At 43.7% G+C, this 27284-nt stretch overlaps 10 protein-coding genes across 11 annotated transcripts; 5 read left to right on the forward strand and 5 right to left on the reverse strand.

The window, feature by feature from the left end:
- Window positions 1-1511: 1511 nt before the first annotated feature.
- Window positions 1512-4261, forward strand: BCIN_08g00170 (hypothetical protein). Its single transcript, XM_024694297.1, has 6 exons — window positions 1512-1732; window positions 1811-2052; window positions 2126-2428; window positions 2486-2615; window positions 2663-3309; window positions 3358-4261. The coding sequence occupies exons 1-6, from the start codon at window positions 1713-1715 to the stop codon at window positions 4161-4163; spliced, it is 2148 nt and encodes a 715-aa protein (XP_024550086.1). The 5' UTR covers window positions 1512-1712; the 3' UTR covers window positions 4164-4261.
- Window positions 4262-4612: 351 nt separating this feature from the next.
- Window positions 4613-5893, forward strand: BCIN_08g00180 (hypothetical protein). The gene has a single exon (XM_024694298.1). It carries the CDS (start codon window positions 4774-4776, stop codon window positions 5380-5382), a length of 609 nt encoding a protein of 202 aa, XP_024550087.1. The 5' UTR covers window positions 4613-4773; the 3' UTR covers window positions 5383-5893.
- Window positions 5894-5949: 56 nt separating this feature from the next.
- Window positions 5950-7517, forward strand: BCIN_08g00190 (hypothetical protein). The gene is made up of 2 exons (XM_001547090.2): window positions 5950-6617; window positions 6811-7517. The coding sequence occupies exons 1-2, from the start codon at window positions 6110-6112 to the stop codon at window positions 7263-7265; spliced, it is 963 nt and encodes a 320-aa protein (XP_001547140.1). The 5' UTR covers window positions 5950-6109; the 3' UTR covers window positions 7266-7517.
- A 484-nt stretch (window positions 7518-8001) lies between these two features.
- Window positions 8002-9197, reverse strand: BCIN_08g00200 (hypothetical protein). Of its 2 annotated transcripts, none has more exons than XM_001547091.2 (2): window positions 8805-9197; window positions 8002-8737 (listed from the first exon to the last, which is right to left on the reverse strand). In XM_001547091.2, the coding sequence occupies exons 1-2, from the start codon at window positions 9004-9006 to the stop codon at window positions 8403-8405; spliced, it is 537 nt and encodes a 178-aa protein (XP_001547141.1). In that variant the 5' UTR covers window positions 9007-9197; the 3' UTR covers window positions 8002-8402. The 2 variants fall into 2 exon arrangements, with proteins under 2 accessions (XP_001547141.1, XP_024550088.1); XM_024694299.1 differs by having other exon boundaries at window positions 8788-9197.
- A 582-nt stretch (window positions 9198-9779) lies between these two features.
- BCIN_08g00210 (hypothetical protein) lies at window positions 9780-11603 on the reverse strand. The gene has a single exon (XM_024694300.1). It carries the CDS (start codon window positions 11290-11292, stop codon window positions 9901-9903), a length of 1392 nt encoding a protein of 463 aa, XP_024550089.1. The 5' UTR covers window positions 11293-11603; the 3' UTR covers window positions 9780-9900.
- A 1041-nt stretch (window positions 11604-12644) lies between these two features.
- BCIN_08g00220 (hypothetical protein) lies at window positions 12645-16149 on the reverse strand. Its single transcript, XM_024694301.1, has 3 exons — window positions 14504-16149; window positions 14360-14443; window positions 12645-14304 (listed from the first exon to the last, which is right to left on the reverse strand). Exons 1-3 carry the CDS (start codon window positions 15431-15433, stop codon window positions 13237-13239), a joined length of 2082 nt encoding a protein of 693 aa, XP_024550090.1. The 5' UTR covers window positions 15434-16149; the 3' UTR covers window positions 12645-13236.
- Window positions 16150-16368: 219 nt separating this feature from the next.
- BCIN_08g00230 (hypothetical protein) lies at window positions 16369-18772 on the reverse strand. The gene has a single exon (XM_001547095.2). The coding sequence runs from the start codon at window positions 18583-18585 to the stop codon at window positions 16774-16776; it is 1812 nt and encodes a 603-aa protein (XP_001547145.1). The 5' UTR covers window positions 18586-18772; the 3' UTR covers window positions 16369-16773.
- A 99-nt stretch (window positions 18773-18871) lies between these two features.
- On the forward strand, window positions 18872-21617 carry BCIN_08g00240 (hypothetical protein). The gene is made up of 2 exons (XM_024694302.1): window positions 18872-20002; window positions 20053-21617. Exons 1-2 carry the CDS (start codon window positions 19168-19170, stop codon window positions 21327-21329), a joined length of 2112 nt encoding a protein of 703 aa, XP_024550091.1. The 5' UTR covers window positions 18872-19167; the 3' UTR covers window positions 21330-21617.
- A 37-nt stretch (window positions 21618-21654) lies between these two features.
- On the reverse strand, window positions 21655-23331 carry BCIN_08g00250 (hypothetical protein). The gene has a single exon (XM_001547098.2). It carries the CDS (start codon window positions 23071-23073, stop codon window positions 21973-21975), a length of 1101 nt encoding a protein of 366 aa, XP_001547148.1. The 5' UTR covers window positions 23074-23331; the 3' UTR covers window positions 21655-21972.
- A 117-nt stretch (window positions 23332-23448) lies between these two features.
- BCIN_08g00260 (hypothetical protein) lies at window positions 23449-26265 on the forward strand. Its single transcript, XM_001547099.2, has one exon. It carries the CDS (start codon window positions 23900-23902, stop codon window positions 25844-25846), a length of 1947 nt encoding a protein of 648 aa, XP_001547149.1. The 5' UTR covers window positions 23449-23899; the 3' UTR covers window positions 25847-26265.
- Window positions 26266-27284: the final 1019 nt, after the last annotated feature.

A 27284-nucleotide genomic window follows, 5' to 3' on the forward strand; every position in this document is an offset into this window, starting at 1 on the left:
TATAATTCTCAATTAAAAGAGTCTAAATTCGATGCCAACAACAAACCAGTAAATTCGTAACAGCAATATAAACGCCCAGCCCATGACATTAGATGCTGGTAGTTTACTATAACTATTGGTACTATCTAACCATTGTTCGAAGTCCCAAAAACCACTGTTCCAAATCAACTAGTTATATTTCCCAAAGCTCAAAGCACAGTTGTGTGTTGGACTTTTCACTTCCTTCCGATACTCTCTGTAGTTTGTGGACTTCCTCGTTATTCTGGGTCAAGCCCATCTCCTTCTATTGTTCGAACAATCTTGCTATCTGATCATCATCTGGATCTGGGAATTCCCAAGACTCGGGGAGACTTGCAATAGACTGTATGTAAGTATGGTTTTCTCTTTGCCTAAGAAATATTTTGATCCAGAGAAAGCTTATCGAGATGCGAAAGTCTTGTCAGTATTATGTGATGGCAAATATCTATAAGCTGATGAGCTCCTTACTCTCTATATAAAAGCATGTCCACGCATTATGGAAGATGGAGGATCTCGATCGTCGTTGACAGCTGCAGGCCACTCCCAGGGCAAGCGTGTGTCCCGTAGGTGAGATGAGACTTCAAGCTGCTTGTAACATTCCTCTTCGCAAATTAACTTTTTGAAAGCCATATCACCCTCTCCCCCCACAATAATAGACATTCTATTTTTAATGGTATAGACTTTTCAAAAAAAATTGATTTGTGCCATTTCTAGTCTGAGCGCTCCAGGGTCTTTAGCGAAATGATTGAGAATAGAGTTGAAGTTTAATCGAGCCCTCAACATCGTTTCTGGCAAGGTTGAAAACAGTTTCGAGGCTCTGGAATCTGATTCATAGGCTGGCAGCTTCCCGAAGATTCGGTCCCGGGCAGATGCTTTCCATGACTGGCCACTGTTGAGAGAAACCAAGAAGAGGTGAAAGACACTCGACAAGAGCCCTAGACATATGCATAGTATTGACTGCTCTAGCAGAAACTACATGACTTGCTGCTGTTGCTGGTGGCTGTATTGCAAATAATATGACACAAAGTTCAAATCAGAAAGAGAGCCAAATTATCCTGCATGAATTGAAAACTTAATAGCACGGCCCAAACTTTGGGGTCTAGTATTCGATAATCTCATGTTAAATTTGGCGGCCTGGTCGTTTTTCGTGCCGCCATTCAGGGTGTCTGGGTGATTCCCGGGCGCTAACTCGAGCGGAATTATAATGATACAATCTGTGTTTTCTATTGTACATGTACAGCTGGAGGAACTTTGCCTACCTATAGCTATCTGTAGTAAGCCGAGAACACTATTCGCAATTTGGACCTGGTCATTGCAAGTCTCTCTCCTATGTCAACACGGTCGAGAATCGGGAGTTCGCATCGATGCCTGCTGGTATACTTTGTTGAGAGATTAATATACATGTGAGGTTGTGATTTGGAATGTTGAGTTTGACACTACCACGTGGATGTGAAACCCCCCCCCCCCCCCCCGCTGTTCGGACCTCCGCTTCAGGCCTTCCGACACCCCGAAAAGTCTAGAACAAGGTTGTCTGACTGGCACTACTGCGGGGAATCATCCTGAAGTAAAATGCTTCGTATTACTACACAAGCAAAAACATTCATCCCGTTCATACAATATGAGGATTTGTTACCTGACCATAATCGCATCGTCTACCCCGAATCGCGGGTTGGAATAATGCTGTTTCCGCAGCAATGCGGTCGCGTACAGGATGGTAATTATCTTATCCCATTGCTTTCCATTGAATTCACGTCAGCGGCCAATTTGCTAATCTGCGTCTTCGTGTTATCAGTCAAACATGCCGCCAACGAAAGCTCAAGTGCGACGAAATCAAGCCGGAGTGTGGACAGTGTCGCAAAGCTTCAAGACAATGTGTACTTAGCGACGGAGTAGTATTCAGACATCAACAAAATGCTTCCATGAACGGCGGTGAAGATGTTATTCCTGGTGAGAGAAGTGGCCGATTAGGCGCATTTTTCGCGTATAGGAATACATTTGATGAGAATAGTATCTGGGTCGACGTGCCAAAGAAAAGTTCGTTATAACCTACCGGAATGAAGATCAATCGCGAGATGAAGGACTTGGAATCTGACTTGGCAATTGACAGTAACCTTCTTTAATGTTATCGATCCATACAACATGGAAACGAGTCCCGAACCTGAACAATCCACAGAATCTATCCTTCCCACCGCAACCACCATAGACGATCCTGTCGATGGCGTTTCCACTTACCCCCAGTTTGAGGAAGCACCTGGGTTGGAAGCTCTTTCCACTGCGGCAACTACGAATATGGAGTATATGCCTCAATTATCGGTGCATACACAATCACCAAGAAGTTTCAACACTCCCCAGCACTCTGCCAATAACCTCGACTTTATATTGAACCCTACAAGGCCAGAAGCCCATCAGAGTATGGAAATGATTATTTTCTGATTCATTAAATCCTCGGCTAATATTACTGTGATAGGCTCACCCCTTGTTGATCATTCATTGAGATCACTCTCTAGGACGAGCACTTTCATCAGTGACGCTGATAGTGTGAGAGAGCATGAAGTTGCATTCTTGTTGAGACATTTTGGAGAGACTACTGGACAATGGTGAGTTGCGGTTATATCAAAATCAGGAGCATAATTGATCATATTAGGATGGATTTGTTCGATCTCGGGTGCTACTTCGCACACCATGTCCCCATTCTCGCCGTGTCGAATCCATTGCTCAAATATTCAGTATGCGCATATGCTGCCAAGCAACTTTCGCGTGTTGGGGGAAGAAAGGCCATTGTTGGTGGCATAGTCAGTGAACAAGCACTCATGGAGCTCTACCCAAATTCGGATAAGGTCGACTGGGTTTACATTAGTGCAAAATATTACGACAGAGCAATTTCACTCTTAGTAGAGGAGCTCTCCAAGTCGGGTGGAAAAGATTTTCCTATTACACCCTCGATTGATGGTCATTTTAATTCCCCAGTAAATATTGAATCGCCACAGAGTACTCCTTCCCAATCAAATAAGCGACGGCGACTATCAAAACCGATACATCGTGACGCTGATGAGACGATCGCAGCCGCCGCCATACTCTGTGTTTATGAATTTCTCGACAATGCTTTACATGCTTGGTCTCGACATCTTAGTGGAACTAAGTCCTTGTTCGACCTAGCGGAAAGGGAAGGCATGATGCCTCTTCATTCACCTTCACCTAGTACTCCAGGATCATTATCATTTAGGACCAAGCCTTCAGTTGCCAGGAGGGCTACATTTTGGAACTTTGCCCGCCAGGACTTTCTGGCAGCTTGTGAGTATTTGAAACCTCACACTTTTGACGAGTCTAACTTTTAACCAGTCATTAATGAAGGACAAACACGCCTCAACACAGAAGACTGGGATCTTTGGCGTGCAGCTGGACTCCTGATAGATGATCACGGATTTGTTATCTCGAGCAACAAGGAAAGTTCATATCCAGAGTTGCAGATGTCTATGCGGGAAGACATGATTTCAAATGCCCTGATTTGGCTCATGTCGAAAATTGTTAATTTTATTGCTACCGGTGATTCTATCGATAACGTCTACCCTCAGGATAGAGGTAGTCCTACTGCTGTGTTTGGTATCAATCAAATGACTCTACTGGAAAGATGGCACGAATTGGCAAATGAGCTGGATGTTTGGTATCAAGGCTTACCAGATACCTTCAAACCATGTGCTCGTTTATCGATAGTTACAGATGGTAGTCTACCAAAAGACTCACCAAGAACTGTATTCCCAGAGATATGGTATAGTATTCCAATGTGTGGCTCAACAATGCAGTCATACCATTTTACGAGGATCCTCCTTCTTACCAACAAGCCCCACGAATCTACTACAAAAAGAACAACCGTTTCCAACAGGCTCCATTCATATCGATCTATTGAGATGGAGGTTCGCCATCATAGTCACGAAATCTGCGGCATCGCTCTGGGGAGGCCGGAAGGTTCTGTGAGAATTCATCAAGTGCAACCTCTATTCATCGCGGGTCAATGCTTAACGGAAACAAGAGAGCGAAAAGTAATACTTGATTTGCTGAAGGATGTTGAAATTGATCTTGGCTGGGCGACTGATTATCGTGTCAAACAATTGGTGAAAGATTGGAACTGGCATGAAACTATGATATGAAATCGAAAGCTTGTTCATATGGACAAGCATCGCCCTAATGTTGGAGTCACAATACGTAATTTTGTACCCATCTCCGATAGTTTCGCTAGTCGGTCTCAGCATTTGATGTGAAAGGCTACTTGAGAAGATTTGGGGACTGACTGGTGTGGATTACCGAAAGCGTGTTGCACTCCAGGATCGAATGTCTGGACCATCGGACCTAATACAGGTTTTCAATCTCTAGAAAGCCATGACTCTTTCAGGGCCGACCGTTCTTTTCAAATGAAATTAGCAGAACAGTGCAACTCTCTTGCTATTGGAAAGCAGTAGGCGATTCTTGGATACCTCGGCCCCAAACATATAGAACTTTCTGTCAGTTTCTTTTGAAATCCCCGAAACAACTTTCATGTTCCATGGCCGTTATTGATACAATCAGTTCAAGCAACTTTGTCACAGAACAATGCTCATTCGAAACAAATCAACATTAATGAGTGAAGAGTCTGGTGGTCCTACCAGAATTTTCGTTGGAAATCCATCAAAGATACACATTCCTCTTAATGTTTGATTTGCCCTACTTCTCGTCTCATTTAACATTATCTTATTTCGATCAGAAAGCCACTACAATGTAAACATGCGCGGTGGAGATAGATACAGAGGTACTGGATGGCATCATGATGAAGCACATTATCGTCGTGACAACCGAAACGGCTCGCATGTACAATGCGCATCAGCTCGAACCCAGCATGATTCTCACTTGGGTCATCACCGTATTCAGGACACTCGCTATTGGTATCGAAACCCAGAATATCGGAACAATCTCTCACTTCGTCGGTCCAATCAAAATTCCATATTAAATCGACCCAATCACCATTTCCTTGCAAAATCCAAACACCTGAAAGAGTACCTTTTGACATCTCTGAAGTCGCACATAGACAGGATAGAGCAATGGTTGCCAGAAAACGAGTGTGGGGGCGGTGACAACCAGGTCGACTCACCTAATGTTAAAAGTAACGAAGAAATGGACTGGCAATTGGAACGAGAGCTGGTCGTTGAAGGATACAAATGGAGCTCGGAGGTCTTACCACTTAGTCTGAATGTGACAGAGCTCAAAGTTGTTACTCTCGAAAATGGGCATGAAGAGCCGTCTAATGTTGGAGCTGATATTGAAAGCGCGGCTGTTCCGAATAGATGTTTGGACATCGAAAGGGAGGATCAGAGCAAAGGTGTTGCTCCCAAGTAAGGCCAGTCTAAAGCTTCTAAGCATGAGCGCTCCTTGTCCTAAATATCGATTTGATATACAATAGATTGTGTATCATAGGATTGATGATGACGTTGGGGGGAAAATGTGCGCAATTTTAAACACAGACTGGTAATGCCAAATTTTCGAGCCAGCTTCAGCATTAGTCTCTGTTCCTCTCACTATCTGCAAAAATGACGTCTTCATTGCAAACAGCCGATATAAATTCTCATCTCTTTCACCACAATCTCCGAACCATCCCACTCTTCTTTCTGATATCAATGTTTTCAGTTAATACTATGTACTCCATAAACCGTTGGCAATAATCGTGTCTTAGATTGAGTGATTATTTACGACAAAATATGATGTGAAGAGCCCTAATGACTCGTGGTGGCAAGATGGTTAGAAACGTCTGGTAGCTTACTGCGAGTTGCAACAAGTATGTAAAAACATAAATCTGCAGCATTTGATGCACTGTACATCATTCTGTTGCTCTAGTATGACACCATGAACACGAACTGCGTGGCTAATTCACTAAACATGTGCAACATGTTCCGCAAGGTAATTTCCGCACGCGTGTTCGCAAGTGTGATGGGTCTTGTCCAACTAGTGAATTATCTTCTTGAACGCACACTTCGTCTATAATTATATGACAAAAATTCTCTGATATAGCACTCATTCTGTATTAGCAGCTTCCAGAGTTCAAAGCACTTTACAGACGTATTTGACAATGTCCGTTCAATCACTGCTCTCTACCGACTCCGCTTTTGTTGAGGCTCCACGGCCAGACAGACAGGATACACAAAGTTCTAAATCCACAGCTACCAACCAATCCATCGAATCAACCAGCCATCACATACCTTACTATCCCTACAAGACTATCGGTCCCGTAGTCCATACCCATTTCACCCGCCCCACGACTACCTACTGGCAAGAAATAATTCCCACATCGTCCGTTGCTTCCCTCCCATATTCAACAGCTCCTCCCTATCAATACTCTTTTGCTGCACCTCTTACTTCAGATACAAGTCTGCTTCTTCCTATTAGACCATTAGGCGATACCACAAATGGCATTGCTGTTTGTTCATTGGCATTGCCGCATGCTTCGATGACGGTTGTGAGGGAACTGGCGAGGATAGTAGCAAATAAGATAAGGAAATTCAACCCGGAGGTGGTGATGGGATTGCCGACTGGCGGATTAGTTTTGGCACCTTTCGTGGCGGAGGAATTAGGATTCGGTAGGTTGATAATCTCTTCCATGCTAAGTTTCACCTGCCAGCCAGCCCCTTTATTCCGTCACGCTTACTTGAAGAGTTGCGAGAATGCTTAGTTCGGCTCTGTGTTTCTGAGTCGTTGGTGGAGTCGAATGGGAAATGACATCTTCTTGTGCAAGCGAAGAAAATCAATATGCTGACTAGTGCTGTCCATAAGATCGTCACATCCCCTGGGGTTACTCCAAGAAACCGTGGTATGGAGACCAACTCACCACCAAGATATCGTGTCTTTTCGACAAACCTGGCCAGGGGCCGCCGGTATATCTTGATCCTAATCTTTTGTCGTTAGTTAAAGGGAAGAGAATAGCGTTGATTGATGACGTGATTAGTTCGGGGACTACTATCAGCGCTATGTTGAAATTTTTGACGGACAAGGAGATCGTTGATGAAGAGGCACAGAGTGGAGTCGCGAATGATGAGATTAGGAATGAAGCGGGGGATGGCGAGATCAGGAAGGGAGGAATGGGATTGAATATTGTTTGTGTTGGAGTGGGGATGTTACAGGGAGATGTGTATAAGACGGAGTTGAGCGCGGATGTTGTGAAGGTGACAGTAGGAGCTGTGGAAAGTCCGTTGTTGAAAGCAATTGAAGGAGGCTGGATTCAAAGATGAAGTTTGGCAACGAATTTTGGGTTATCGTTATCGTTGTGGCTGTGGTTATGTTGTTAGGTGATGCTGTTGCCGCGCAACAAAGGTGATGGTGTTACTAAATGCCTATTGATTGGTCCGAAATGTGGAGGTAATGGAGGGTCAGTCATACAGGTGAGCATTTAGCATTCAAAAACACATGTCATCAACTGTAAGATCTCAAATATCTACCTATTCTAGAATATAGGTATGAAAATATTGCTTAGATTCAGCCCAAGTCTTCAAACACACTTTTGCCAACGCAGCCCTTGTACTAATGCCGTTGTCATCTGTCCGTATAACTATTAACTTCACGTGAAGTTCCCGTGTAGAAAGAATACCAGAGTACTAGATATCACATAAATCCTTCAACTCCGCGTCATCCCTAATTCTTGGTTCATACCCAGACGTCTCTTAATAGGAGGGGAAGACCTAGGCCATGTTCTTGGATCACTGTATCTGGCGGCGTATATAAAGTGGGAACAAGAAAACATACATAATAACCCTTTTCATATTGAATATCAGAAAACAATTCCCAATTTTTAGCTAGCAAGTCTTCCAAGTCAGCGTATCATGTCGCCATCTCCGTTCCGAAGCAAGACAGATTATTTTGGATTCTCCTTCGGCAATCCGACATAAACTCGCCGCGATTGGGTATGAATTAACATGCACTTATTATTGCAACGCTTATCGCATCATGAATTTTATCTGAAAGCAATTTTGCGTCTGTCAAAGAACCTTTTGATTTAAGATCATATGTATTCTTCGTATTTGCATCATTGCACGAACAAAGAGAAGCGCATCATAGATTGTCTTTCCCAATTGCACATATATTTAGAATAAATCATGGAGAAATTATTAGAAATATACATGGCATCGAGCTATACATCCCTTCTATGCAACAAACCCAATATAAATACCGAACACTTGATGTGTTCCTCTATGGTTATAATATTCTCAAACGATCAATCCCCTTTCCGATATAAAAGATAAGAAATACAACATCACCCCTCTATACTATCGCTCATTACCCCCCAAGAATTTGACTCTCTTCCCCGACGGCCCTAATAAATTGTCACTGGACCTCTTCCCCAAAGGAAGACAATCCTTCTCCAATGATTGTCAGCATCCCGGTTTCAGATTCGGGTCTGCATTATAATTTGTATTTGCATGAGTGAGGATATTGAGCGGAGGTACGAGTTTGGATTTAGATTCGGATTTTGTAGGAGATGAAGAAGGTGAAGAAGCTGAACTGGAAGCAGGAGTTGGTGTTGGTTTGAGGATAGATTTTGGTTTAGTGGCGGGAGATTTCGGTTCTGAGGGTGGAGAACTCGCGGGTGGATTCGGTGCAGTATTGGCATTTCCATTCTGACAATTTGTACACGCATCTGAAGTATGAGGCTGAGATACTGCTATTGGTGCGACTCCCACCATCTGAGGACCTATTGCCGCCAAACCTACTCCCCAGCAAGTTAGTTCATTCGCGCATCTCACGGGGTCCACTCACCGATGTGCAATACATACCAGTAACATATCCCGCGACGCGAGTTCCTATTCCAGGAGGTGCAGGACCGCGATCTTGTCCATGAAGTGGGTTGAAGCCTGGTGTTTGTTGGATTATAGGGGCGGAGACTGCGGTTACTGTTGTGGTTGGGTAGACGGGTACGATGGGGATGTAGTGCGGATAAGAGTGGATAGGGTATGGATAGGAGTAGTAGTAGGGCATATTTATAGAGAGATATGACGTTACTGAACAGTCTGGTTTTAATAAGAAATTTGATTGAAATAGAGTTGTGTAATGTTTAGAATGTGTGGATTTATTGGTAGGTTGATGGAAGAGAAAAGGTATTCTTTTATATCTCACTTGTAGTTCAAAATGCAGATAATAGAAGAAATTATAAATGGAATATAATGATCGTGAATGGAGGTATAGTTACTGAATGATTGGAAAATGTTCAAAGTTTCAAGGACTCATACGAACTTCTGAGGATAGATCATTTCACAGCAAACAATGATTGTGAATCTCCACGCCTGCTTTTGCACAAAAAAAACATATTCAAGGAAAAGAAAATATAGAATCAGCACTCTTAAATGTGCGGAACAAATATAATGCATAGCAAACAGAAGATAATCATCTTCAATAACCCACTAATTCACACACGATCCAACCATCAAGAGTGTTTGCGACGAGTGACCACTCAAAAATAATTCATATTCAGTCAGATGTTTTGCAAACTAGTAGTATTCTTGGAGATTAGATACTCGCAAAACGAAGGTCTGGTTATGCTCCAGAACAAAGGCACACTGACACTAAATTACGCGAAGGTTAGCATAGGGGTAGATCTCCTCCAAAAGCGTAGAACTGATACTAAGCAACGAGAAATGTTGTTCCTACTGACATATGTATTGCGAGCAAGATATGAATTGGCACTAGCCAACTCGACACAGCCTGTCCATCTTCAATGTGGAACTCTAAGTAACCCGCCTGGATATAACAAATACGGAGTGCGCGCATATATTAAAAGCATCGAATGAGCATTCGACAAATACAGTGAAGCATATAATAGACCGTGATTAATTATGATGACACTGCGCTACCTAGGCATGTTAAGCTCTATATCTAATGTCTCGACGCCTCGTCCCTCTCAGCCCAATCTACCCATCGTTTAATAACCTCATCTACCATAGTAACCCCATCCCTATTGGCATCAATTTCAAACCATTCTCTATGTTCTTTCCCGCATGCTTTGCATTTTCCGCAATTTACTCTCCTAGCCATTAATTCAATGTGAATCAATCTTTCGACCTTGTGCACATTTGGCACCTTTTGAGGTCCTTCATTTTCGCTAGACGAATCGTGATAAGGATAGTATCGAATCAACGAAAGATTATAACCACATTGCTTCTTCCACTGTTGCATCCTAGCGAAAACGTTTTCGGCTCTTCCAATTTTGAGAAGCATTGTTTTTTCCTTCTTGTTCGGTGGAGCAGAAGTAAAGGATTCAAGAACATCAGAAGTTCGTCGATGGCCAGGTCCAGCTCTGGTTGTTGGTGTCAGAAGAGATCCAGCTGCTTCGTCGGAAGGTCCCGTAGGTAACGCTTCATCGGTCAACCAGAACATGTAAATAAATCCAGGAAGATCAGCATCAGAGATTGGTTTGGCCAATTCCGCTAATAATGCAGCTGTTGTCTGAGGGCTTGCTGATGAAGGAATATAAGCTAGAAACTCCCCCGTTCTCGAGGATGGATCACGATCCATAGTAGGACGCTGAAGCATTTCAGGTGGCTTGGAAGTTGAAGGTCTGGATGATGATGTGTGCGGTCTCGAAGAAGGTCGAGGTCTTGAAGCTGGTCGATTTGTATGGGATGGCACATCAAGATGATCTGACATTCGAGAACTTGGAACATGAGAGGAAGAACGTCCTTCGTGTGGTTTTTGCAAAGGTCTAGGTGCCATTTCCTCGTCCTCTGCGCCGCAACATAATAATTCTAGAGTGCTTCTTTTGCGTCGTCCCTGGCCATCATTTGTAGAATTTGGAACTTCATGATGGTCTTGTCTCCCTGGTTCTTGTAATTGATGTGCCTGTGCCTGCTGCCATTCTTGTTCCTGTTGCAGCCGTTGGGCTTCAAGGCGTTGCTGCTCATTCCTCGTCCCAGGTCGTCTGCCACGATTATCTTCTGAAGTCTGGCGTTGTTTTCCCTTATTTTTCTTTTGATCGACCTCGAGAAGACCTAATCTCTCCACCAATGTGTCTACACTTGATCTCTCACGCAGCGGGTTTGGTCGAGGTTGAGTAGGCGGGGCACTTTGTCCCGCTTGATCTTTATGTTGCCAACAAAATGCATCTGGACTCAGCGCTCCTCTTGAAGGACTCGGACTCGGTGAATTCCGTGGTGATTTGGTCAGACCTCTTCGACATGGCTTTCCATTTGATGATAGGCCTCGACATGTTGAATTGGGGTTTTTCGAGTCTGTCCGAGGTAATAGTGATTCGGGGGTGTGATGATACATTGTTGGTGAGTATTGAATATGATCGAGTCCTGTTAAAAAATGTCAATTTAAAGGAAGGAATTGTTAGCAATATAACGAACGACTATAGGAAAGTTATTCTCTAGAGCTATCTGAGCAAAGACGTGGCAGTGAGCCTCGAGTCCAACATTATGACCCAATGATTCACCTCGTGCATATGAAGAACCATGATATCCATTTTTGAGGAGGCTGGGTTACGAGCGTCATGAGTTTTTGGGCGCTTGGCGCTATGACCAATAAGCCACAATAGCTCCACGTGATTGACAGCAAAACGGGAAGGCCCATTCCGCCCCGAAGTTAATTCCCTGCTAACCTCACTTCAAACGGCACGTATCATCATTGCGTTGTGCAAAAGATGATGTTTGCATGCAGCAAACAGAACATGTTAGACATTTTCGGGAAATGTTTTCACAACGCAGATATGGATCTTGCTTGACTGTATCGTACAGAGTAGAGTGTACAGTGTGGTTTGTGCCTGACAGAAAATGTTGAAACGTCGCTTATGCATAGCCTACTTAATTGGAGCTTTTGAATGGACCAAGTATCATCAGCCTCACAGCCCGTCGACCAGTCCTCGAACACCACGCTGTGGCTTCCCGATCAATAGATCTCATTGGTAGCTTTCGACCACTAGGATCGTCCATCTCCACGCCACAGTATCAAACTCCATCTTTAGATTTTCTAGATGCGAGAAAGTGGTTCTATTCAATGTATGTCAGATGGGACGTGTAGCATCACATCTTCCGGAATCTCAACCGAGCCTACCCCCCAGGATTTGGCATTGTTTCAACTTCAATTGTTGTCTGAAACATTTCCATCGCATCTCTGCTAGTAAACGTTTTGGGACGGGTTCACGTTCGCATATTCCAAAGTAGAAGAGCGCTACGGATGGGGTGAGACATGATGGAATCTCGGGATGCCGTCTTGCTATGATACCAGGTAGTGATCTTCATCTATACGCGCTCAAAATTACCCGGAAACCTATGTCGCATTTCTATGGTCAATCATGCCCATCTTCATTCTTTTATGCCTTGCTTTAGATGTTCAAACCTGTCAAGTAAGACTCTACTATAGCACTGTGATACATCTTGGATGATACCACTCCACAGGTCCAATCTGCCACCTATCTCATACACGTGATTTGAGTATAGGAAATGGCTTGTTGCATGTCTTATTTTCACCTTTTCTTTTGAACAGTTCTTAAACAACACGTGGGATTCACCGACCGTTGATATCATTCATCATGGGACTCTTCCCCATATATGAAACGTGGAGAACGCTCTCGCAAAAGATAAGATTGAAAATCGGTTCAAAAACTGTCTGAAAGGTGAAAATGAGATGTTAGTACTATGATATTGCTGACTCCAAGGAACCGTGATATGTATAAAGACTGGTACTTCAAGGTTTTGATCACACAAATAAGATTCTGCACCAGCATATCCCTCAAGACATCGATGTCATTTCCACCTCCCCGTTCACCCTCGCATAATCTAACCGGCGAAGATAGAATACATTCATTGTAAAAGAAAAAGATTTATGAGAAATAAGGCACCAATCGTTTTCTCACTTACTGCCCAAAATTGCTGATTGTAAGAATCTATACTACAGTCAATCAATTGGCCGGTAGTTATCATTTGATATGGTATAAGGAAGCTATTCTTTGAGCTTCTGAATAGCTATGATTAAGAGCTTTACTACTCTGGGGCTACTTGATATAATTTTAGGTACACGTCAATGTCTAGCCCAGACGCTCTTTTTGGCTTTTCCCCCATACCTCCAGACCCCGAAAAAGCGGCAGAAAGAGAAAAGCAGTTCCATCGTCCCAAACGCTTACATGGCCCCTCATGCCTCAAAGTATTCAACCCCGCAGCCACCGCAATACATGTATCACCAGCCAATAGTATTCTCTTCTCCCTGACTCTTGTCTCAATCCCAACTTCCAACACGAGCCATATCAGCACCGAGATCTATCCATGCTTGTGTAACACGACAATCAGATCTCTCCCTGTTTTCCCATCTCAAAAGATCTCTCTTTTCTTTTCGCCTCTCCGGCCCCTCCGTCGCACGGACCCTTGCGCTCTCTCGTTCCATACACAATCGCTCATTCTTTTCTTCTCGCCGGATCTTCGTCTCCCTGCGTCTCTTCTCTTGTGCTTCCTGTGACCGTTCCCGCTCCTCTACAGCTTTCCTTTTTTCGGTCTCTTCCCGCATTTCCTCATTTTCTTCCTTCATCTTTTCCTCATATTCCTGCCGGATCTGTTTTTTGACTGCATTGAATTCCCTCTCCCATTGCGCCATTGAAGCTTTTTCTTCCACTTTCTTAGAGTCGAGCTTTCTGGCTTTGTATCGAGATTCATGAACTTCTCTTTGCCCTTCCTCTGCCTCCTTATCAGTATCCTGCTTGCGTTTGCTGGCTCGGACAATTTCTGATCCCAACTTGATGATTTGCCCAGATACTTTCATATGTGGCATTACAGAGTCAGAAATCCAATGATCGTCTAATATTGGCAATTCCTCCCTCAACGGCGACGGACGTTTCTTGAAAACGGAATTTCTATTCTTTCGAGTAGGTATCCCCTCAATTTGTCGAGTGGTCATTTCCCAATATGCAGCATCCCTCAGGTCATCCATCTCGACCCTTCCCTCCAATGCTGCATAAGTTTCTCCTCCACATTCCTTGATGATTTCTTCGGACAAAAACGGATTCTTATGCACATGCGAAAATCCCTTCTCGACTTGCTTCATGTGTATCTTATGTCTATCATATCTCTCGTTCCGAAGACGTTGTCTGCTACATTTTCCGAGAGTTTTTATCAAAAATGGATTGAAACCCAACGGGAAACTTTCATTTTCATGTTTGATTTCGCATCTGAAATTGTTGTGGTAATGGTGATCTTTGTAGGTACGTAGTGACGATGTTCCTCCTCGACGCGGAGACTTGGTTTTTCTGGCGTAGCTGGCTGCTATGGATGCGAAGGGTAACAGAGGACTTATCTAAGGAAGAAGTGAGTATTAGTATAGAATCACGGAGATGGTTAGATTGACTTACAATTGGAGGGATTGGGTTCTCTCTTTTGAAATCATCACTTAACATACACTGCTCTTTGTATGATTTACTCGAATGGGCAGACATCTAGAAGAGAATATATGTTAGCAATGGAATAGCTATAGGACTTAGCTAAAGAAATCATACAGCTTTAGAAAATTTGCGAAAATATCTCCCAGTGTTTTCAAGGGCCTTTAAAATTACCAGGCGTTGCAAAGGATACTCTTGTAAATAAAAGTCGAGAATTTCGACACGACCTTCTTTATTACCAGGTTCGATGTTTGCAACAGCTCTGAACATCAGTTCACACACTCTCGCTACTCTCCATGCCTTTGATAATTCGAGTGGTTTGGATGTAGTGGTATCTGTATGTGTATCGAAAGTCAAGCCAAGTTTTTCAGTTGGCGGAACGGAAGACGATCCTGTAAACTTTGCAGGTTCTGTACCCAAGGTCGCAAATAACCCCGGGCGGCCAGATATCGTCAATGAGTCGAGATATTGGTCGCCGGAACAGATCTTATGCATACTTGAGCCATCGCTTATAGTTGGTGAGGGCAGACACGAGGGTGGCGGTAGTGGTGAAAGACCTGCATAATGTTTGTCAACAATCGCACCCAACTTTTCATATTCAGATGTTACATTTCCGTTTGGGTATTTATTGTCGAAAATACTCTTCCGCGATCCAACTCTTAGAATTGGAGCTGGAGAGCTGGATTGAGACGGTAATTTTGGAAGCCCTGAAAGATTGCTCTGGCTGATCACAGAGACTCCCGAATTTTGAGGTACTGCTGTCAAATTTAAGAAATGCATGGCGGAGTTAGGATAAGGCTTGACACCTTTAATTTCCTTCTTCGCCTCTTTGTATATTAGCGACTTTACAAGTAATACTGTTGATTCAAATGGAACTGAGGTACTTGAAGTTACATCCAAAGGAGGATGCATATCAGTATCCATGGAAGCCTCTGAGGTAGACGAAGATGGCGATAGTAGCGATGGTGGAAAGCAAAGATTTCGATGAATGTCTTCTTGCAGAGGCACAACAGAAATCCCACCCATCTCCGTATCTTCTGCAGCCATGGCGAAAGATGGATGGCTTCTGTTTACCTTCGATTTCTCTATCCTATAAATGATTGTGAATAATGTAGATTTGGATACAAGACCTCGGACTCCAGTTTTACTTGCTTGTAGTTGCGCGCTTCAAGTAAAAGAGAAGTTGTTATTTTGAGCTTGAAGATTTCTCCGAGTTCGAAAGTTGAATGATTTATATAAATTCGACCTCGAGAAAAGCTTTTTCAATTATTGGCTCGGGAGGTTTGATTGCTTTGTTGTGGTATTTCCAGATTTCCGCTAAACAGCCAGGATCGCCGGATCTCTTGCTACAAATTGACAATTCCTTATTCTTCTGTAATGAAAGTGAATATATTCCCAGTTTTCGATTTCCAAACTGAACCGCAAAACAACGGAGCTGAACGGATCCCTGGCAGTGAAGTAACAATCGACAACTCCCAATTTCAGGATTGAAGGGGCGGTAAACTGGAGATATCGATGCGAGCGTCAATTGATTCATGGGTTGCTGGTTATTGAACACTCACATCTCATATGCCAATCTTCTTCCACTCCTCACTCCAAACTTTCTGCATTCATGTTCATGTTCATGTTCATGTTCAAAAACAAAACCACGCCTGGAAAGAGAACCCCAAGACGCTTCTCATGACCATACGATACAATCGTCAAAATGTTCACATGGTACTAGTCAATCAAAAGGTCTTCCCTGAAGCATCTAATCATTTCCCAGATATGCAGCAAACCCTTTTTGAGAGGGGAGTAGGCGTTGAGTAAAAGTCAATACTTGAGACGAGAATCCGAATAGGACGAGTTAATATGTGATTTGGTGAGAGTTGAGAGTTGAAACTTGACTTCGAATAAACGAAATATCATGTGATAACGAAGATAATTACAACGCAAACTTCAATTGCAAGAATGACGACAGCCACAATAGAATGAATGTATGATGAATAAAGTATGCATTTATTACTATGAACCTACTAGGTATTGAACAAAATTGCACGTGAGGCGAGTTACATCTCTTGCCTATCTTATTCTCAGGCTCACGTGGAGATTGAATATTTTGTCCGGATGTTTGCTATCACCACGTTTGCTGTGATAATATCAAAGAAGAATTAAAGTGCGATGATGATTGCTTCTTCAAAAGACGGGCTGGTGTAGATAGGTCAAACATCGTAAGTTTGGGATCTAAAGGTGGAAATCTGGTTTGAGTATTGCTTCATGTAATCAGGAATCATATTATAAACTTGCCGGAACATTGCTTAGTCTTAGATGATCTCAATAAACCCTTTGATCGCCGATGCACTCCACGCCCAATAGAAGCAGTGCGGATATCTCATCGTTAAAACTGATCATCTCTTCACTTTTTTCTTGTCTGGCCCTTCATCTTCTTCGTCACTTATTTCAGCATACTGAGTTGTCGGTTGAGTATCTTTCCAGGCATTGGTAAAGAGTGGGTCTGTCTTAGCAAGCTCAGCATATTTCAACAATGCCTCTCTGGGATCCTCATCACGCATGCTACTCAGTGTGATACTTTCATTAATATGTTTCTCATCCGGTTGACTTTTCGCAAATGGTGTGACCAGTGGTAAATTGGGTCGACGCGGATCCCGAGAACGGCCTGAGGCAGTCAAGCCTATAGTTGGATGTCTTGCAGAGAAGGATGTGGCCGATATATTCGACATGACACCACCTGGAGTAACGATGCTATCTCCTGACATGCCAGCAGATTGATCTGTTGTAAAGTTGGGGTCGTCGTCAACATGGCGTTTCTTTGGTGCACGAGACATTACGTCAACGGCACCTCGAACAGATGTGTTCGGATTGTATAGAACGTGAACTTCGGAATTTGCAGATCCAGTAACAATTTGGTTGAGTTTTGGATGCCATTGAACTGTTATAAGTGGAGATCCAGGTGTCACTGGGGTGACTAGTTCCGGTTTGAGATTGCCCGAGTTTAAGATATGTAGATGGCCCGATGCGGAACCAGTGATGATATTAGCACCATTGGGTGAGTATTTGATATTAGTAACCGAATAGACATCTGATGTTGAAGGGTGTGAGACTGTCACAATGGGAGTTTTAAACTTTCTAGTATCCCAAAGTTTGATCAAATTGTCACCACCTCGTGTAACAACCATTCGGCCATCGGGACTGATGTCAATACCACCCGTCCATGTATCCGGAGTGTGTGCGTCTCTGATTTCAGCTGTTGGTCTTGCATATGGTCCATTGCCACCCCACATCACCAAGCTTCCATCCAGAGCTGCAGATACTAATAGATTGTTTCCTCCTTGTGCTGGGCCTCCCCAAACGACGGCAGTCATTCTTGTCCTTCCTGCTGATCCTGAAGCCTTGGATTTGTGAACGATAACTTCCTTCTGACATCTTCTGACATTTACATCCCAAATTCGTAAAGTACTATCCGTACCGGCGGTAACGCAAATATTCTTGTCCATCGGACTCCATGTGCCTGTGGTAATTTCCGAAATATGCCCCTTCGTGTTATTCATATCTCTCAGATACATGTCTCCTTTTACGAACTCTCCGATGATATCTCCGTCTCGATTCATTAATTTCGCTTGCGGGTGAGCGGATATACAGAGAAAAGTACCTCCGGCATGTGGATTGAATTCAACATGATTTATCGGATGGGTTTCGGAGTTTGCTGATGTTTTGGAATAATTTGGGTCCACGCTTTTGAACGACCTAAGAGTTGTTGGGGTCATGGAAGCAAAATCGTGAAACTTGAGGGTACAATCGCTAGAACCAGTTATGAGTCGAGAACCTGAAGGATCAAGTGTTGTAGTAGTAACTGCGCGTTCATGGGTTTTCAGTATCAATTCGTGAGAAGTCGGATATTCATCGTCGTCGTCAGAGCCCCCATCGCTATCGGAATCCTCCTCATCATCATCATCAGAACCCCAATCCTTAGACGCTGGCTCAGGCGCGAGCTTCTGTTGTCCAACTTCTTGGCCAACCTCCTCAGTAGCCACTTTTGGCGCCTCGGCCTTCGTTTCTGCCGGTCGTCTTGTTCTATCGATTTGCGCGGCTACATCTGCCTCTTTTGACTTCTTACCAAACGACGCTGGCAAGAAAGCTCTCATGGGATCATCCTCTGCGAGTTCCGGGCCTTCAATTTGGAAATCCTCGTCGTCGCTCATTGTTCCAATGGTCCTCTCTCGTAAGCTTCCTCTGATGTCCAAGTATTATTTGTGATTATTTCTAGAGAGTAGCAGAGGAAGATGGCAAGCACTTGAGATGTAGTTATAAAATATCAATTGAGGCAAAGAAACATAAGTGAGGACTCTTTCCAGGTGTGCACGTTGAAACCTTGAAGCTTTGTTATCCTGAACAGAGCTTCTTGCGGGTCGTTCCCACTAGGCTCGAGCTAGGTAGACTCGTAGATACGCGAAACCCGTTTCCCGCTCTCGCCGCAGTACCACAAATGGCAGGCAGGCATTAGGAATCATTGTAATCGGAAAACGAGCGCTTCATATTAGTTATATCAAGAAAGAAAATTTAATAATTCATGCGACAATCAAACCAACCCTTTAAATTCAGCCCTCGCACCTAAGACTACTCGTTGTCGTGTATGTTTAACATCAGAAGAAACATTCATTCCATTTTCATTTCGGCGAACAAAGTTTAGATCTTCATCGACCTTGCCCGCCCCTGTACGTACACTATGTGTGGGGTGAAATCATCATCATCGGGATAGCTTCAATAAGACGCTGCACGCTGCCATGTATTTATCGACGGCGAAACTCGATGCGGCGACCATATCCTTTCTCACTACACCGATACCGCACCCTGCATCATTTGAATCCGATGTATATATCAGGGGCGACTCTCAGATTCAGCGTTGGTCATCGCTGATTGGAATCGTCACTGCAATAGTGGGCAACATTCTCATATCTTTCGCCCTAAACATACAACGGTATGCACATATAAGATTGCATGAGGGGGAGATACGACGGAAAGAGAGGCTGAAGGCTATCAAGAAATCTGCGGGGGGGTATGGAACAATTGGAACCGCAGCGGCAGATGGGACTACAATTGTCGAAGAGAACTACGAAGGTGGTGAAGAGGAACCTCTACAACGATCATTTCACTCCCAAACCTCACAATCTTCGACTTGCACAGAGGACGACTACGGGGATGAAAAATCCACATACTTGCGGTCTCCATACTGGTGGGGAGGGATTGTTTTAATGACTGTTGGAGAGCTTGGAAACTTTTTGGCATATGGCTTTGCGCCCGCATCAATCGTTTCTCCTTTGGGTGTCGTCGCCTTAATATCGAACTGTGTGATAGCTCCGATCATGCTAAAGGAACAATTCAGACTCAGGGATTTCTGGGGAGTGGTAGTTGCTGTTGCAGGTGCTGTTACAGTCGTCTTGAGTGCCAAGCAAGAAGAAAGGAAATTTGGACCTCATGAGATTTGGGGTGCCATTACTACTACTGAGTTTGAAATATATATGGGTGTCACAGTATTGTTAATTGCGATCTTGATGTGGGCAAGCCCGAGATATGGCAAGAAAACAATACTGGTTGACCTTGGACTTGTTGGATTGTTTGGTGAGTTATCATTGTTGTATGCCGGTTTCACTCAACTCATCATTATTTAGGAGGCTATACAGCACTTTCAACCAAGGGGGTATCATCGATGCTTTCTTCTACTCTTTGGAGAGCGTTGACAACACCAGTTACATATGCTCTTCTGCTAGTGCTGGTTGCTACCGCCATTATGCAGGTCAGATATGTCAACCGGGCTCTCCAACGCTTCAATTCGACTCAAGTTATCCCAGTACAGTTTGTCATCTTCACATTATCAGTTATTACTGGCAGCGCAATTCTCTATCGTGATTTCGAAAAAGTCGAAAGCGAGAATGCAGTAAAATTCGTCGGTGGCTGTATGTTGACATTTTTCGGGGTTTGGCTCATTACCAGCGGTAGGCCATCGCATGATGATGATAACATTAGTGAAGCGGATGTTGAAGGTGAAGAAGAAAGGATTCGACTCTTAACCCAGGAACCTACCAACGACGAAGTTCCGTTTCGTAACGAAACACGGAAACGTTCTAGTCTTCAATCAAAGTCAAAGCCGAGTCTCGCCCATGCTAGTGATGGGCCAGTCGACGAAGAAGCAATCCAAGAATCGCGAAGGTCATCACATGTTAGCTTTGTAATATCACCATCACGACCACAAACACCACAAAGATCTTCATCACGACATCCAGTAGTACGGGTGCGTACTTCAGATCTGTCTAGTGAGCGACCTGCAAATGAGGAAAGTCCCCTGATTTCCAATCCATGGCTGGATTCAAATGAAAATTTCCTACAAACACCAAAACATCCAGGAATACAATCAAGTATTTCCTCTCCAGTACTGCCTTCCGAAGCTCAATCAACCCCTCCTATAAGGCCACTTCCCACTAGAAATAATACGCAATCTCATTTCCATACCCCTCAAAGTCAACAGAATGGACCCTCACCACCCCAAGTAGAGCGACCAATGACGCCAACAAGTTATTCTTTATCTCGCATGCTTCCTGGTCCATTATTATCACCTTTGTCCGGAGGATTAAGTGTGGTAATAGCAGATTCATTAAGGCGTGGAGTCGATTCCCCTCGCAGCAAATCTTCTAGATGGCAGCCCGATCTTCGAAGATCAAAATCGGTTTCCCAAAGACTTATACAAGCAAGTGAAGGCGCGGCCGATGATGAGGATATCGATGCACCTCTAAAGGACAATGAAGCAGCACAAGAGATAGAACGTGAATCATTCAACCGTTCAATAAAAACTAGAGCTCGGAGTTTGAGTAACACACTTGGAGAATTTCTAAGAGGAAGGCCAAAAGATGGGAGGGATAATGATGAGGAAGCGGGCCCGAGCGGGTCATAAGTTGGAATTATTTGTTATTACATTGATTTGGTGAACTGGAATTGGTTACATTAGCATTAGGTTTGGGTATATCGGGAGCATGGCGCATAAGCGAGATAGTGCTAATTTGAATTAGTGACTCAAATGTATGAAACTTGTGCTCGTATGTCGACATGAGACCTCTATTTTTGACGTGATTGTAAAATAGGTATAAAGGCATACACATAGCATGGAATAAATCACCAGTATCAATGCTGTATATTTAGTTTCGTACCTGGGAATTCAAGCTCCCTACCTGTCCATATGATATTTTTTCGCAAACGCACGTATCGATATATCTTCGTAGTAGGCTTTCTTTCTTGTTCTTGATTAGACTTCTAGTTCCAAGTCACTTCCTGCCGGTGCGGATGTGATGATGCACTACCTTTTCAGATTTACAATAACGTGTGGTACACCTAACATTTTTCAGTTTAGTGTTATCCGTCAAATTGCCAGGGTATTCTAAGATGTGCTTGACAACTTTGGACAGTGGAGACCAATCTGGATTTTACTTGTAAGTTGGCTGCCTCTAGTTAAGCACCAAATCACTAAGATTCCCGGCCAAAATCAACGCAGTACATTGCCAGCACTTCATGCTCCTCGTGAGTTTTCCATCAACGATCCCCTAAATTCCCTCGGAACCTGGGAGACCACGGTAAACAGTATGTGTAGGGTTATCCGAGTGTCCATGCAAACGCAAACACTCTCGAACTTGCCCATCGAGCTGGCTATCAGATCTATTTTCGCCAGTCCTCTCCTCCACAAAATCAAAAACGCCAGATATAACTCTCTCTGTGATTCCGACTCGTCCATCGTTTCTTTGTGGCATCAACCATGTATTCAAACTATTCAGATACTTCACATCCGAATCCGTCAAAAAGCGCATCATCAATCTTGCGCGCGGATGGCTATCTTTATTGTACTCGAAGATCTTGAATAACAGTGCCTCGCGATGGTTCTTAGATTTGAGAATGAGATTGGCAGATTGATTTGTAGTGGGCTTAAGGAGTTCGCTACGCATATGCTTCAGGTACGTAGCTAGTCTGTGGTGTGTATCATGCGCAATATTGGTCATCCGCTCTGAAGTATGATTCAGGAAATTGAAATCGGAATCTGTGAGATTGAGCAGATCCAAGCTGGATTTCTTGGAATGCGGAAGTGCTTGGCATTCCGGGCCGGGCCGAGCTGAAAACGCATTTCTAAGTGCAGTCTCCGGAGCAGGAAGATCGGGAAGGGTGTCGAAATAGTTGTAGGCGTAAAAGTGATAGAGAACTTGCTTTCGCTTTTCCCAGTCCTCAGCGGCAGCTATTTCGTCAAGTGGGGCGTTGCCGCGTGCAGGCGTCCATTTTGTACCCCCACGTTCGGGTGAGATGGGGCCGCTGACTGAATGGATTGAGACGTCGAATGGAGGTTGGAATTGACGTATTTGGAATGGATGTTCATAGACGGATGAGCGTGCTTGCATTGCCGGGGTAGGGACAGTTGGAGGGGTGAATGTGATAAGTGGGCCAGCTTCAGTTAAATTTTGACCTTGATCCAGATCCATTAGGGAGAGTTGGAGCGTCAATTCTGTAAGTTTCTCGAGAAAGTCACTCAGTTGATATCTTCGGGTCGTCAAAGGATTGATTCGCAAAGCTGCGTTTTGTGTGTTAGTTTGGGTGGTGGCAGCTGCAGCAACTCCGGCCGCGATCGCAGCATTGATAGCATCGGAGTTACTTGATGGCATGATCGAAGTTGTCACCGATTCAAGATTGATGGGAGAAGGTTGAGGATGAGACGAGAGGTTTCACCGTGTTTATATTAGAGTATGGTTGAAGCACTATAAAGGATGAAATCTTCTTGCAAACTCCTTGTATGACTCTATGCTATGAAAAGAGATATGAGAGCACTTTCTTTTCTCACAGGTGATTCATCAAGTGAAATCTTCATGATTATCAAGACAGAAACATGAAGGCAATCACATCTTTCTCTCTTATTTTACTTCAACAAAAGACAGCTTGCATGTATTTTCTACAGTGAAAGAGCGCTTTCTGTGCATGCAATTTCGGATTCAGTGGTAAAGGGTTATGCTGAAGGCTATGTTGGACTCTCCTTTCATCCCGAAAGAGAAGATTTACTGTCGAAATCAATCACTCTTTCTCAAGAAACAAAAGTCTCAAAGCAAAAAGTTTTTATGTTTTGACTTTCGTTCATCGTACAAACTACTGTTGTGAAAGGAGCCTAATTATCCGAGGACCCTGAACAAACTTTTCTAGTCATAATTAAAGTTTGCTAGTACAACATTATACGACAGTACCACAGCTGAATCATCATTAGATCTAGCTGCTAACAACAATTCCAATGAATCCAATCACAAACGCTGCAATTATTTTCAATCCGTGTATCATGCCTGTTGTCTGTCAATCACACACCTGTCGTAGCAAGTGACAAGTGTACAAATTCCAGTGAGCATCTGGCATTATGTGTACTCGGTTTCAAAGAGCACAGCTTGCTTGAGTAAACTTGTCGCACGATTAGCAGTCTCATACTACTTTGCAATTGCAGAAGCCATCATGATGAATAATATGTACCTGTCCAAAGCATCAGCCAGTGCTCCAGGTAGCACGACACCATCCGCTCAGGAGTTGCGACAAAAACTGCTTACGCAAATTTCTGAATATAACACTGATGCAAACACACCACCAGAGCTAAGAATATACGTTACTGGTCTTAACCTAGAGGAAGGTCCAATATTTGAGCGTGATCCAAGTCCAGTCATAAAAAATCCAGGGATTGAAACTCTTGCCAACGCATCAAGAGAGGCCCCATCTTCATTACGCAACGCTGCTCTTGCTATAAAGAGTCCTCTCTCCAAAGACCCAGAAGCTACATTCAAGCGCGAAGCCCCAAAATCGAGAGAACTTACACATTGGCAAGATACGAAGATCAAATTGCGAGATCTTCAACGTGAAAAGGAAACCTTGGAAATGGAAGGTCGTCGTCGAGCTGGAAAAGAGCAAATCGATGCTCGATGGCAAGACCGAGCTCTGAAAGATTTTAGAGATAACAAAGCGCAGATCAAGTACGATATAGTACCTGGTGCTGATGGTTCCGATAAGGTAATCATCACTGATGTGCAATATCCGAATGTTTCGGGGGCTGGAATTTTGTCGGGAAATTCAAATGACGATAGAATTGAGTATAATGTTCGACATAGTGAGGATTCTCTCCGACAGTCGCTTATTGATATCATAAGCAATGACAGCGGGAGACAGATTCGAAAAACTACATCGAGTCAGAGAAGGAAATCGCCAAAGATACCTACGGGAACAAGACAACTGGATGAATCTAGAAGAAAATTAAACAAGGAATGGGTGGCGAGCGAAGGCCACCGAAGAGCAATAAGGCAAGATGACGAAAGTACGCGGAAGAATCTTCTAAAAGGTGTCAATCGAGCTATCGCGGCTGCTGAAGAGATGGTACTGAAGGGTGGAGAACAGCTCAAAGATTTTGCCAATAGAGATCGAACTTGGGAAAACACGACAGAATTGGTGTCTAAAAGCAAGAATAAGGATTCGCAACTCCGAGATGAGAGCCCTATAGCATATGCCAGACCTGGACACGCATCGCCACTTTCGGCAAGAGGCAGGCCAGAGTCTAGGAGCCGTGGTGGAAATTGGCATGGAAATGAGCTGCTGGTATCAGAGGAGCGAGAAGGGACAGCCTATACTGAAGGTACTTCACCGCCATTCCAAGCGCACCTGAAACAAGCACTTTCTAAGGAAAGGGCTGAATCAAAAGCCCATAGTGGTGGCTTACCGGAACCTCCTCGTCGAGGAAAACTCTATAGTGACATTTACCTACCGGAAAAGAATTGTTCACCGCAGGCATCTCGATCGACACAAGAAGAAAGGGAGCGACCTTCCGTCTATCGGCCAGGAAAAAATATCCAAATATCTCCGATATCTCCCTTAGTTCCAAAAGTAACACAATCCCAGCGACGGTTGAAACCAAATCTTGAACATCTTCCCGTTGTTTTTCCCGTACCAGCTATTCGGGATTCTCGCCTACTGCCAAATGAGAGTCCAGCCCAATGGAAAATTCGTACGCAACGCGAAGCAGCCCACGCCAAGTTTGAAAGAGAAAAATTAAAATATCGAGCAGAAGTCGAGACTGCAAAGAAGAATGAGCAAGCTTCGCCAAAAGGTATATTGAGGCGGGATGGAAAAGGGAAAGGCAAGGGTATCGCTTGGGTTGATAGACCTACTGCTTCCGAAGAGGGTGATTTGTCTTCGATGGGAGAGACTCTTTCATTCAATCAGAGAGCAGACCAAGAGGAGCTTAAAAAGTTGCAGGAGAAAAGAGCCATACGGGACGGGAAATATAAGTGCTATGCAACAGAAAGCATGATTGAGAGTGAGAATTTGGCGTCAAGGGAGAAAGCGAAGGCATTAGCTGAGAAGTTAATGCGCGGTGGAGGTGGTTCCGAGGATCAAAAGAACGACAGGAAAGTAACGTGATGTGTCAACTATGGCAGAACCAAAGGGTATTTCGCAAATTTCTTACCTGTTCGAGTTTAGTAGAATACGTAGTTGTAGCTCAAAGCCTTCACCTTTTTAGCTTTATCATTCAATATAATCAAATTCTGTTGTGCCCCCGATAATTTCCAATTTTGTTTTCCCTGAGATCCATAATTAGGGTTTCTTGCAGGTTAATCCTTCAATAGGATCATCGGTCTGCTTATTGACAGTTGCTGTGAACAGAAGTGATCAACTCGATCACTTGCATCTGACAAGTTAAAGGAGAAAGGGCCAGATCAACCGTACGACATAGATTGACACGGCAACATCGTCCGACTATACTCACTATAGACTCCCACTTCACGATGTCTAAACGTCGCTCGTGAAGTTCCGAGATTGTAAGAATTATATCTTATTCAATCTTTAATTTCGCAGGACAAAATTTGTTTTAGATTACGAAGCTGTCGTGACGACCTCCACGAATCCATCGCGTAATGCCTCCCTGATCAATAATTGCGAGGACAATATGTAGTCAGATAATGACCTCATTCTCTCATTTTGTTAGCTTATTCTCCACCCTTTCTCCGCCGTAATCAAATTGTTCATTCCTTTCTCGCTCTCCAGCTTTTGACGCTGTCCCTGTCGCAATTGCTACTTCAGGTGAGTTTTCCGGCCAAAGATATTGTGATCAATAATGCCTTGGAGCTCTGATACTCTGTTCGTACTCATCTATGCCGATTTTCCCGCTCGAACGAATGATGGGATACAGAGTTGCCCCCATTTTTTGATCATAGACCGCTCCTCGTCTTATCTTGAGTTTCTGACACAAGTGTGTCTTAACTTTCAATCACTTCTATGGATGGAAAACTGATGATAACAAAATACGATGTTTGTTTGGATTTTCACCATTTGAGGATAGACATCCTTGGCGAATGATTGTGATCGACACTACTTCGCACCGAGTAGGACACCGATTTCTAGTTAGTAGCTTAAATTTGGATATTGCTAGTAAAACTCGCGGGTCAAAGAGACTCTCTTGCTGCTATGAGCGATGCATCATGCTCTGCAGTCCCGAATACTGTCACTGCAGCAAACCGCCAGATAATATGAGACGATTTCCCGGGATACTTGTTAAAGAACCCAGTCACGTTCTTCGGAGTTTTCGAAATCGTGATTTAGTGGTCTGTGATTGGGGAAGTTGGATGTAACTTCAAGGTTGTGGAGGGCCCAGCATCTCCACACCTGTCTCCATTCTCCACTCAATTCCTCCATCTTTCCGCGTTTCACCAGTAGGGATGATCGGAAAAACTAGACAACAAATCAGGGTTCAAGGCTGCAACAAAATGATATCTCCTACTCTCATTCTCTTTATTCTTAATCCCTCCTTTCATATACGTAATGGCGGAACACGCACAAGATGGACTCGTGGAGTAGCATT

Source organism: Botrytis cinerea, chromosome 8, assembly GCF_000143535.2.
Source record: "Botrytis cinerea B05.10 chromosome 8, complete sequence".
Lineage (NCBI taxonomy): Eukaryota > Fungi > Ascomycota > Leotiomycetes > Helotiales > Sclerotiniaceae > Botrytis > Botrytis cinerea.

Excerpts from the sequence above, each read along its gene's own strand:
- BCIN_08g00220 (XM_024694301.1), bottom strand. The coding sequence starts at position 15,433 with ATGGCTGCAGAAGATACGGAGATGGGTGGGATTTCTGTTGTGCCTCTG. Across the intron at positions 14,444-14,503 it reads TTCGCAAATTTTCTAAAGCT|ATGTCTGCCCATTCGAGTAA; the intron begins GTATGATTTCTT and ends ATTCTCTTCTAG. Across the intron at positions 14,305-14,359 it reads AGAACCCAATCCCTCCAATT|ATAAGTCCTCTGTTACCCTT; the intron begins GTAAGTCAATCT and ends CTTCTTCCTTAG.
- BCIN_08g00190 (XM_001547090.2), top strand. The coding sequence starts at position 6,110 with ATGTCCGTTCAATCACTGCTCTCTACCGACTCCGCTTTTGTTGAGGCT. Across the intron at positions 6,618-6,810 it reads GGCGGAGGAATTAGGATTCG|ATCGTCACATCCCCTGGGGT; the intron begins GTAGGTTGATAA and ends GCTGTCCATAAG.
- BCIN_08g00250 (XM_001547098.2), bottom strand. The coding sequence starts at position 23,073 with ATGCCATCAAGTAACTCCGATGCTATCAATGCTGCGATCGCGGCCGGA.
- BCIN_08g00210 (XM_024694300.1), bottom strand. The coding sequence starts at position 11,292 with ATGTATCATCACACCCCCGAATCACTATTACCTCGGACAGACTCGAAA.
- BCIN_08g00180 (XM_024694298.1), top strand. The coding sequence starts at position 4,774 with ATGCGCGGTGGAGATAGATACAGAGGTACTGGATGGCATCATGATGAA.
- BCIN_08g00240 (XM_024694302.1), top strand. The coding sequence starts at position 19,168 with ATGTATTTATCGACGGCGAAACTCGATGCGGCGACCATATCCTTTCTC. Across the intron at positions 20,003-20,052 it reads TGGACTTGTTGGATTGTTTG|GAGGCTATACAGCACTTTCA; the intron begins GTGAGTTATCAT and ends ATCATTATTTAG.
- BCIN_08g00260 (XM_001547099.2), top strand. The coding sequence starts at position 23,900 with ATGATGAATAATATGTACCTGTCCAAAGCATCAGCCAGTGCTCCAGGT.
- BCIN_08g00200 (XM_001547091.2), bottom strand. The coding sequence starts at position 9,006 with ATGCCCTACTACTACTCCTATCCATACCCTATCCACTCTTATCCGCAC. Across the intron at positions 8,738-8,804 it reads CGTCGCGGGATATGTTACTG|GTTTGGCGGCAATAGGTCCT; the intron begins GTATGTATTGCA and ends GCTGGGGAGTAG.
- BCIN_08g00170 (XM_024694297.1), top strand. The coding sequence starts at position 1,713 with ATGCGGTCGCGTACAGGATG. Across the intron at positions 1,733-1,810 it reads ATGCGGTCGCGTACAGGATG|TCAAACATGCCGCCAACGAA; the intron begins GTAATTATCTTA and ends TCGTGTTATCAG. Across the intron at positions 2,053-2,125 it reads GGTCGACGTGCCAAAGAAAA|TAACCTTCTTTAATGTTATC; the intron begins GTTCGTTATAAC and ends GGCAATTGACAG.
- BCIN_08g00230 (XM_001547095.2), bottom strand. The coding sequence starts at position 18,585 with ATGAGCGACGACGAGGATTTCCAAATTGAAGGCCCGGAACTCGCAGAG.